This window comes from Neolamprologus brichardi, chromosome 14 (genome assembly GCF_056152115.1).
Source record: "Neolamprologus brichardi isolate AB-2024 chromosome 14, ASM5615211v1, whole genome shotgun sequence".
Classification (NCBI taxonomy): domain Eukaryota; kingdom Metazoa; phylum Chordata; class Actinopteri; order Cichliformes; family Cichlidae; genus Neolamprologus; species Neolamprologus brichardi.
Window position 1 is genome coordinate 2,173,213 of NC_142117.1, and position 11,630 is coordinate 2,184,842.

An 11,630-nucleotide genomic window follows, 5' to 3' on the forward strand; every position below is an offset into this window, starting at 1 on the left:
AATATATAAAGTGTTATCTTCATTTTAGATTTAGTATTTGCAGCTCCCAGTGTTTTCTTTTGCGTGGAAACCGGCTCCAAACGATCTTTGGGTGTTAAAGGTTGCAGACCCCTGGTCTAGAGTGATGATAAAGCTAACAGGAATGATTCACAGGTCAATTTAAAGTGACAAAAATGAAACAATGTGTTCATGGGAAAACTTTCAGACTTCAGAAAGCCGGGGAACTGCTGCCAACCACCACCTTCAACATGACTCAGGTCTTGCTCCTTGGAAGCCAGATTTTGCACAACCACACATCCTGAAACCCGCTTGTATGTTTCTTCTTATTCTTTGAGCTCCTTGAAAGAAATAGCATGAAACAAATCGTGATTGTTGAGTAGAAATCTCCACACTACAGCTGAAAGGAACGCCAGGCTTTATGTATAAAAGTGCCAATGACATTTATTGATTTAACTGGTCCCAGAACAGTTTCACATTGTTCTAGCACAGGGGGCCAAAACTCAAGACACACTTTAGGTCGTGGGCCAAACAAGATAAACATTTATTGAACATGTAACCGGTGTGATTCTGCGTTGTGTCTGATAACAAAGGTAAAAGAAAGAAAGGCCTCCAAGTAAATAATTTGCCCACTCCAGCTCCTCTCCCACAGGGGAATTGTAGAAAAGGGGCTGGCATTTATTTTTACATTAAACATAAAGTATGCATTTACACGTAACATATTTGACATAAGATAAAACAACAACAACAACACAAAATCCGACATACCTGATAAAAAAGGTAAAAGAAAGAAAGACCTCCAAGTAAATAATTTGCCCACTCCAGCTCCTACGACCAAATACAAACAGTGGGGAAGAGGGTTAGCTCAACCCACCACAACTTCCAAGCTAGCAAGGAGTATATATTCATGCTAGCATTTATGGCGCCTAAAACACATTTATGATACACACATACTACACACTTATAATATCTAACAAAAAACAGGCTTAATAATGACAATAATTGAACTAAAAGCGCAATCAGAAACATCCAGGTGGCTTAATATGAATTATATGTGTGTTTTAAAGTGTTGGAAAGAAATTATACCCACCTCTCCCACAGGGGAATTGTAGAAAAGCGGAGAGGCAAAAGGGGTACACTGTATTTATAGGATTGCACCAAAGAAGAAGAAGAAAAGAATGAGGAGGGGCTCTAACTGATAATGAACATAACTACAGGCTTGGAGGTCCTAAAAGTCAGGTATAAAAGGAACAGTTTGGGGGTTTAGAACACATTTTGGGTAATTATAACAATGTGATTTATGACCCTGTTACAAACACACAAACTGTTTTTTAAACATAAATATGAATAAAAACAGACAGGAATATTATTCCAGATTAAATAATCTTTAAAAAATAAATAAACTTTAACTTACTATAACTATTTTGCTCTTCATACAAATTTATCCTGTCAAAATTATGCAAGTTAGAAATATGAACATGCTAAAAAAAACCCAGAAAAAATAAATGAAAGCAAACACAAGGTTGGAGCCGCATGTAGACGGAGCTGGGCGTTGCTGCAGGGGTGGAGCTAATAAACTGTGCGGGCCAATCAGTGTCGTACTTTCCCTGAGTGCATCATTACACTGCAGCTGCATCTGAATCTGCACAGGTGCAGCTCAGCAAAGTGACTTGGTTCAACATTACTGCAACAGGGAAAGTGAGGCAGGCTGCACTGGTGCATTAGTGACATGACATCATACATGTCCATGAACTGACAGGTTTCCTTGCTGAGCTCAAAAACTCTGAGAACTTTTATCCCAACTCAGCCAGCGGACCTCTGTATGATGAGGAATGTCGGCAAACTCTGAATCTATTTCCCACATAAAAGACTGAAATTGACGGTGATTTAAACCTTTAGCTCAGATAAAATGTACGGTTTGCGGTGATCATTACATGCTCCATTTTTAGGACTTTACCACACAGCGTTTCCTGGTGTGTGATGCAGTGATGTTAACTCACCGGTACAGTTCTCCTGCATCTTTATTCGCATCCTGCTGACTAGTCCGCTTTTTTCACCACACAACACGGCGCTCCATCTGTTGTAAGTCCAACAAGTTTGTCCCAGGACAGTTTCATGTCGTTACACTTTGACATGCGTTTTAAAAATGTCTTTTCCTGTCGTTGTCCCGTGCATCGATTTAATGTCCAATATTTCCTCTCCACGGATGAAGATGGCCAGCTGTGCAATGTCCATCATGTCTGTACTTTCATCCACAGCAAGATGCAATAAAGTTTTTGCTTCTTTCACACAACTGTGTTCTTAAATCAGTGGCCATCTCACAAACCCGATCAGCAATCGTATTTCTGCTCAGGCTCACATTCGCCAAAATCTGCGTTTTGTCTGGACACAAGACGTCCACAGCTTCATCCTGCAGCTCTTCAGAGTGGCACCGGGCTGATTTGGCTCCTCTGCTACAATAAAACTTTCACAACAGCTTCACTTTGTGATTTTGCTCTGGTGACAAAAGTCTGCTGAAATGTCAGATTCTACTTCCTGTAGTTTCTGCGTTTAGGTTTTTCAGCTTATCCTGACATTTTGTCTCGTAGTGCCGTCTTAAACTAAATTCCTTAATTACAGCCACATTAGCTCCACTAATAAGACACACGGCTTTACCAGCATGTCTGTAAACATATATTCAGTCACCCACTGGCGCTGAAAGGCTCTGCTTTCAGAATCAACTTTTCTCTCCACCATTGTGAGCGGCTAGCTTCGCAATCCGGTCGTTAAGTGATGATGTGATGAATCCTACTTCCGGGCCTAAAGTAGTCTGTGTTTAATATGCTTTTGTGTTGTTAACATGTTTAATGTTTTGTATTTTCTTCTATTTAATCTCAAAAAGCTCCTAAAACAGTCAGTGATCACTAGGGTTGCCAACTCCCTGAGAAATAAATAAGGGACACCTCATGGCCAGGGCCGGGCGACCCAGTTGTCTTCACCCTTCCCAGTGTGGTGAATTTTTTAGCTCTTTTTTTTTTTAACCATTTGACTTGAATTTGATTTAAGTAGACGCGTATTCTTTGTGATATCAACACATGGGAAACAAAAATCATTTAGGCATTTATTTTTAGCTCAAAATGACAACATTAACACAATAAAACAGGTCTCCCTCTTAAACAGAAGCCTGTCATGCTTAACTTTTGAGAATAAAAGTAAATCTTTCTTTAAAAGAACTCTTTTCTGCTTAACTTAAAATTATATAAATTAATAGAAAACAATAGAAAGAAAAATATTCTTGTAACAGTTCACATTTAGTGCATTTAGTGCAATTGGCTTCAGTAGAGGCATTATTTCAGCTTTTGCTCCCGTTTGTAAACCCACTTGTTCCCATGGTTACGCATCATAATCATCATTATTCATCTATGTATTACTTTTATGTATTACTCATCTATTTGTTGCAATATATCCTTTCAGTTGTTTATCACACAAAATAAATTATATTATCACACTTCTGGCCACATAGCGCTGATATTCACTGCACATGCCCATTTTAACCTTAACCAGAGGGTTTAAAAACAAACAAACCAGTGTTTACCATATCTGCTTCTGCCGTGGCCTGGTGGGCAAAAATTGGTTAAGGGTTCCCCGAGCTTTCACGCCCCTCCTGTTCTTCATGTGCCCACCATTAGAAGCACGCCTATGGAAAAAGTGCACCGGCACACAGTGCAGTGCGCTTTATAGGTGTTATCGTGCACTTTTCCAGCCAGGTGTTTTCCTTTTCCCATTCTTCCCTGTACTTTTGCAGCCTTTTTTCTTTCTCTGAGAGGAACAACCATTGCTGGTCTAATGCTGGGCTCACACTGTGCGATTTTTGGCCCATTTTGAGCCGATTTTTGAGTCGTGCGACCAATTTGGTGATCGGCCCGATTTTGGCCTTCATCGTGCATCGTGTAGTATACGTGGGGTAACGAGAAGCGATTAACACCTCACGATCATCAATCGCTCGTGAGGGTGTCACCGCAGCCGCTCACACTGCTCACGCGCAAACACGTAAACATGTAAACGTCGGTGAAAAAGACGGAGCAGCACGGCTGTGCAGCGTGTGATCTGGACTCAAGCGATGGAGGCACAACTTGTAGAACTTTGGAAAGCTCATCCGAGCCTTTTCGATGTGGCATCACCAAATTATCACGACCACAACAACCGTGAAAATAGTTGGATGGACATTGCTGCTCAATCACAGCTGATCATGTTTTTCATTAGCAATTTAGCAAAGTTGATGGTGGTGGTGTGTGTCTGTGTGAGTGAAAGACAGAGAGGGAGAGCGAGCGACAGATTTTCTGTTATAACCTTCATTTTATGGAGGCACAGTGTGAGCACTCAGGTCGCATCAGAGCATCGGGCGGTATAGTGTGAGACCTGCATCGTGACCTACGAACTTATAACCCATGTGAGCCAATCGTGCAGTTTGAAAATCGCACAGTGTTTGCCCAGCTTCAGGTGTACTGTCGTCTGAGACTTGCACGCAGTGTCGTTTGTTTCCCTGTTGGCCATGCTTTTTGTTGTGGTCATCTGTTGTCTTCCAGTATTTTCTCCGCAAGCGACCTTTCCTCAACCAATGAGATGAGCGGTAATCTGAATTGTCATACTCGAATTGTCATAAGTGTGCTGTCAGCTCATTGGTCACAAAGCAGGAGCGGGGCTGGGAATTATGTTTTCAAACAAAGCGTTAATTACATTAAAACTTATAGACTACTTTTGATTCTCACTGTATTACGGGACAAAGTGCGTCCCTTTTTAGCTCAATACGGGACATGTACTTTTGTTTCTAAATACGGGACGATTCCGTTTTTTAAGGGACGGTTGGCAACCCTAGTGATCACTGTTGACCTCCCTTGGCTTTTATTACCGCTAATCAATTATTTAAGCTCAGTTTTTAAAACCTTAGGATGTAACTACAGCCCAGCCCATGCAGCAGTATATGAATGACTAACCTCGTATTGTGGATGGATTATCTCAGTTGTTCTCCTGGCTGAAGTTTGGTCCTTTTACAGCATCCTGCCATGCGATTACATTTGTTCCTGACCACCGAGAACACTCACGTTAACTTTTATCGAGTGGAAAAAAAGTTAGCTTGTTTATGCTATGCTAACATAGCTGTGTCGCTAGCGGTCACGTAGCACATCATTATATACCAGCTAGCCAAACTTCAGTAACCCTACAAACGTCACTGCTGTTTAGTTTTCTGTCTTCATTTATGTTGGAAGTGATAACAGAGCTGTACGTTTGAATTTGTTTCCAAAACCCCGCAGTCAGAACATGCTATATTGTATTTAGATAGAAGCTAGCTAGCTAGTTAGCTAGCGAGCTAACTTCCTGCTAACTTCTAACTCCGTTAAATGTCATAAATTCCGTTTTCATGGATGCCTGGATGTTAAACTCAATTGTTACACCTGGTAGAGCAGAACGCTGATCATTTTATTAAAGATGAAAGACTTTAGACAGTTTTTCAACTCTCAGTAATGCCACAGTGATCGTTTGATATATGGACCTGCAGCGGAGTTTAGGCCCAGACACGGCTAGTGACGTCAGACTTAACGACCGGATAACAGAAGTTGGACTTGATTGAGGCGGGAATGTTCCCAGTTAGCCTAGCGGTCAGCAAGGAGGCTGCAGCGCTGCATTGTGGGATCTGTATTTTGTAAATTATTATCATATCGCCGGGCCATGCATAACAATAATAGTACATCTATATAAAATGATCTTGCGGGCCGGATATAAATGTATGCCGGGCTGGATGTGGCCCGCGGGCCTTGACTTTGACACGTGTGTTCTAGCCCAGCGGTCCTCAACCCCCGGGCCTCGGACTGGTACCGGTCCGTGAGTCGTTTGGTACCGGGCCGCGAGAGTTGAGGCTCAGGTGTGAAATGTATGGTTTTCAGGGTTTTTATCGGTTTTCAGTGTTATTTTGTTATCGTTTTGATCATTAACTCCTATCCTATTATCGTTTTCCTGGGTCACGTGTGTTATGAATAAATCTTCTTTTTTCGGTACCGGTACTAGTTTTATTTTGTTGCATTTATCCGCGACACCTTAAAGGCCGGTCCATGAAAATATTGTCGGGCATAAACCGGTCTGTGGCGCAAAAAAGGTTGGAGACCGCTGTTCTAGCCCATTTTAACTCTGTGTGAATGATGACAGGTATATCCTGTTTAACTGCTCACTTCCTTGTTTAAATCACTCCCAACTGCTTTAGGACTGTGAGAGGCAGGGTGCCTACCACATAACAGAGTCTGATTTTACCATTAGATAAAGGGCTTCATTTGTTCCCAGATCTCAGCAACTATTGTGAACAATGTTCATCATAGGGCATAACAAAGAAACACAAAGTGACCAAAATGAGATCATTTAATTAAGCAGCAGTGGTCCTTATTAGGGCTGGGTATCGTCACTGATTTCTAGAATCGATTCAATTCCGATTCACAAGGTCCCGAGTCGATTCGATCCACGATTCGATTTAATTCGATTCAATTCGATTCGATTCGATTTAATTCGATTCGATTCGATTTGATTCGATTCAATTCGATCTGGGAAATTTTGACAGTCAGAAATATTATAATTCAGATCAATATACATATTTTTGTATCTATTTATCAAAGGTGTGAGCATCACAGCAGATGCCTTTGTGTCAAAGTAGCTGAAGATAAAACACAGAAAAACATGAAGGTGATTCTCCTGGCCTGGGATTTTATAAAAATATTCTGCAGTACATCAAAAACGAAAGAAAACCGTTAATCAACTTATGAACATTACCTCTGAAGTTACAGCGGTTTTATTAGAGACACGGCTAAGCGTTTTGCATTTTGCATAATTTTAAAAAGTTTAAATTTGTTCAGTATTGAACGGCAGAAATTAGGTTTTCTTTTCGGAAGTATATAAAACGAAAAAAAAAAAAAAAACGTCGGCCAACAGCACTGTAAATAACGGTAGACTTGTGCGTAACAAGCAAGCGAATAATGAAGAAAACAGTACAGGGAGAGAGAGAGAGAGTTGTGCATCGTGGTCGAAGCAAAACAGTAAAAGTCAGATGACGATGACAATTCATGACGATGTTTATGTGAAGCATAGTTTGGATCTTCTTTTGCTGCTCGTTCGGTCAATATTGTTTGGAGAGACATCAAACTAACAGCTTTAGAATCAGCGCATAAAGGGCGTGAACACAAAGCGCGGACCCGCCGACAGATCAGAATCAGCGAGCTGTCGGCTTTCAGCCCCGACTGTGAGAAAGGCGACATCTAACTGATTCTGATCCGCGGGTCGCGCTGTGTGTTTAAGTCTTTGTGCAGAATCCGTGTTCCTGCTCTCATTTACTGTCTTAGCTGTTTGGTGGTTGTTGAAATTTTGTGAGATTTCACCAGAGATTCTGGCATTTCGGGCAAAATAAATTTATATTAAAAAATCGATTCAGGATTTTAATGAATCGATTTTACGTTATCCAAGCCAGAATCGATTTTAATCGATAAATCGATTATAAAAACCCACCCCTAGTCCTTATATCTGTTATCTATGGTGGCTGGTTGTTTAAATTCATGCTCCACTGTGACACGATTATAATCTAATCCTGCATCGTTGTTCTCTTTTCTACAGTGGTTGTGGTTCTATTCACAGCATTGAGACACCAAAGGAAGCAGGAACCTCTTATTATCTCCAAAGAAGATGTCAGGGACAACGTGGTTAGCTACAATGATGAGGGTGGTGGCGAGGAGGACACCCAGGCTTTTGATATTGGCGCCCTGCGACACCCAGCTGCTGCAGCTGCCTCTGATGAGGGTGCTAACCAGAGGCGTGACATCATCCCTACTGATACGCTGCTGTATCCAACAACTCGCCACCCTGCCCCAGCTCCCTCCAGCCTGCTTATGCCTCCAATACGCATGGCTGCACGTGATAATGGGGATGTATGCGAGTTCATCAACCAGAGAGTGATGGAGAATGACTGTAGCCCCACAGCGCCACCGTACGACTCACTGGCCACGTATGCCTATGAAGGAGCGGGGTCAGTGGCCGAGTCGCTCAGTTCACTGGGCTCGGCTTCATCCGAGGCTGAACAGGACTACAACTACCTGAGTGACTGGGGGCCCCGTTTCAGGAAACTAGCTGACCTGTACGAGGCTGAGGACAGTGACTTCTAACAGTTAGATGAGTTCAGGTGACATTTAGACCATTGCAGATCTGAGGATAGCAACATCCAAGCTACTAAACTGAGAGAGTTTCCTCTTAAAATTGCTTTAAGCAAATGTGAGCACTTGAGCACACATAGACTTCATATAGAACCCAACAGATGTGCTGGTTGGTGCGAATGCCTATAAATAAAATTTGAGATCACCAGCTAACCTTGGATCCTCACTGTACACCCGTCCAGAAACGGTTTACCAAGTCATTTTCAAAGGGGATAAAAGTCTTAAATCTTATGTAGGAATGTTAATCAACTATCACAACGGTGAAGCCCAAATATCTTCAGCTCCAATCATAGGAAACTTTCAAAGTGCCCTTCTGCTGCCCTGCAAACAGAACAGTGGACGCCTGTTGGCTGGCTGAGAATGGAGGGCTCGACTTACTCCTACATGATTGTTTGTCTTTTTTGCTTTCTTGTTCTGGTGGCAGAACTGTGGTTGAACTCATTATACTGGAACTAGAATCAGTTGCATCTTTAATTTCTCCAGAGTCTTTTCCTATTACAAAATACAAGTTTCAACACGTTAACGAGCTAACTGCGCTAACACACTAGTTCCCACCCATGTAATTGAGCATTGCGTGGCACATCCGACATACTGTTTTACTTTAGTCCATGACGCGCTTACCTTCAGGGTCATACGTCACATGAAAACCAAAATAGTTCCAAAGGCCAGATCTGAATGAGGGTGGGGGAGGTTCAATTTGCCATGTTGCAACGAGCTTAGCTTCTGTCTTGCTAGCTTGCCCTGCGCTCAGTGGATCTGCACTCGACAGTGCAGATCCACTGAGCTCTCAACACAGACAGCATCGTCAGAAGAAAAGTTGATAAAATAAATTAAATGTTGTATTGTTCATACATATGCGTACCGAACCGAAAGCACTGTATCGAACGGTTCAATATCGATACGAGTATCGTTGCACCCCTAGTAATTAAGTAAAACTGGGACAGTGAATTTGCCATTAGCTTTAGTCACACTAATTAATGAAGGTGAAATCACAACCGCCAACCTCAGTGATACATGTCATGATTTTATATCAGGAGTTTTGTATTGTGTGTCTCACTAAAAGTGTCAGTTTGTTCCAGCTGTGTTTCGTGACCCTGCTCTGAAGGCTTAAAACAAAAATGTCCACTTGTTTTTCCTTTGGCTCCGTATATTTACAGGACACGATGATGATATTGTGAGAAGGGAAAAACCTCAAACGCCACCCAGCTTCACTGTCTGAAACTCACTGTGGGCAGTCTCTCTATATACGATGATGTGTTACTGCTTTTTTAATTTGATGAAAATAAACTTTTGTATTGAAGCTTTGGTCTCTGTCTTACACTCCAGTAATTTCGATGCATGATTACTACAGTCGTTTTACTAAACACTGCTCTAATGCAACAGGAAAGTCCTGCTGCAGACATTTCTTCCAAAACATTTCTTCTGGAGCAGGACAGCCGCTGTAAGCAGAGAGACTTCAGTGTTTAGACAGTTATGACATTTTTGTATTGAGACTTTGAATAAAAGTGGCTGTAACTCCTGAACAGTTTATGCAATACTGTTGTTAGACTTCCTAAATTGAAGCTGAAAGTCTGTACTTTATATATTCTTTAAAATCCACTGAGGCTATCATCAACTTATGGACGGACTCTGCAATGTTTATAAAAAGTGATTCATGGATATCAGGAAAGTGATCAGACTCGGATGTAGTGATGGGAGATTTGCTACAGTTTGATGATGCACAGAGCGCTGTTTCAGTGTTCAACAGAGTGGCTTTATTTTAAGCTCTGCGCTGATGAACTCTGAGGGGCTCTGTACGATGAGGCAAGTTCAACCCACCCAGGTTATCTGTTAGCTGTTTCAACAGGAAAATGAGGCATGGAAACTTTTTTTATTAACTTTTTCTTGTCGCTTCTACAGGCGGTTAAAATGTTCTTGCAACCTGAAGCGCAAACTGCGGCAAAACCCAAACGTCCCACGAACGCACAACACAATCACTTCACCCTCCTGACAGGGAAACAGAACGGCACATACCACCTAAATAAATCTGGCATTTCTAAAAACATATTGAAAAAAGCAGTTAGCTTCTTTTAACAGCTGAGTGTAACGGAGAGCTTGTGCTGCGTCTTTGACCTTTTCACTTTCGCAGAAACATGAGCAAGCTGGGCTCCTGTGGCCACATTTGGAGAAAGTGGAGTAGTGTGCTCTGCCAGCCCCTGATGGCTGTACCAGCACTCAGAGGCTGCTGACAACATTACCGTCCCCAAGGCCACTCACACCGTCCTCATGAAAAACATACACCGTCTGTGAAGCCCGCTCCACCTCTCCATCAGTGCAGGACAGATGCAAACATTTATATATACATTTTTCCTTTAATACCAATCTGATGCAGCTTCCACATCATCACTCTGAGTTTCTCTTACCATCAGGATTGTTTGTTAATATGGGTCCTGGGCCCTAGATTTTATTCTATTTTATTGTTTTTCTTAGGTTTTGCTGCTCGTAACTTTGTGCTGTCCACTTTCTGCCGTGGCCAAACTCTTTTCCATGTGTGGGACTAATAAAGGTTCATCTTATCTTATGCTGTGAATCAAGTCAAACATGGTATTTCATTCAATTCAATTCAATTCAATTGTTATTTTTAAAATGGCAAACCACAACGAGTTGCCTCCAGGTGCTTTAATTTGTACGATAAAGCAGAGAAAACAATCAGACCGAGCACGTGATGACAATAAACTCTGTTTAACAGGAAAAACCTCCACCAGGATCATCGGCTGCGGCCAGTTTGTGGGTGATGGGAGGAACACAAGATAAAAGACTCACTGTGGAAGAGAGACAGAGGTTAATAATAAATGATTAAATGCACAGTGTTGTATAAACACAGAGTGAGTAAAAACAGCGAGGCTTTGATGACGTTGGAACAGCTGGATGTCCAGTTTTTACCATGGATGTGTTATTGTAAACTCATGACTGCACCATAAAACAAACAGCATCTCTTACTGGTCTCGCCATTTTGTCATTGTGAAGACCGAAAAAGTAAACACTGGTGTTTTTAATTTTACTGAGGAAAATACTCAGCACAGTCTTTGCACCAGGTGATACAAGTGCACTAAGTATTCTCACTAGAACTCAAACTAGAGTAACATCATGTTATCATTAGAGATGGCACAATACCACTTTATGTCTGATACTGATACCGATAAATTTTGATATCTGCCGATACCGATATGAATCTGATATAGTGTATTTTTGATCAATAAAATAGTTTTTTAATATCTTGCTGCATTTTGTATAAGTTCATACTCAAGTTTAAATAAACAACAACACTAAAGCTATTCTGTTATACCTGTATGTAAAAAATACACTGCACCCAAAATATTTCATAGTTCAGCAAAACTGATCAATCTAATAAACTTAAACCTGCTCCATCCTCCC

At 41.5% G+C, this 11,630-nt stretch overlaps 1 protein-coding gene across 1 annotated transcript in view; it reads left to right on the forward strand.

Moving 5' to 3' along the window:
• LOC102787823 (cadherin-6-like) overlaps window positions 1-9,436 on the forward strand; it is a 58,236-nt gene extending 48,800 nt beyond the window's left edge. The window contains exon 12 of the mRNA XM_087850611.1: window positions 7,624-9,436. Coding sequence (XP_087706737.1) covers window positions 7,624-8,168 — 545 coding nt within the window. The 3' untranslated portion in view covers window positions 8,169-9,436. The remainder of the gene's footprint in view (window positions 1-7,623) is intronic.
• Window positions 9,437-11,630: the final 2,194 nt, after the last annotated feature.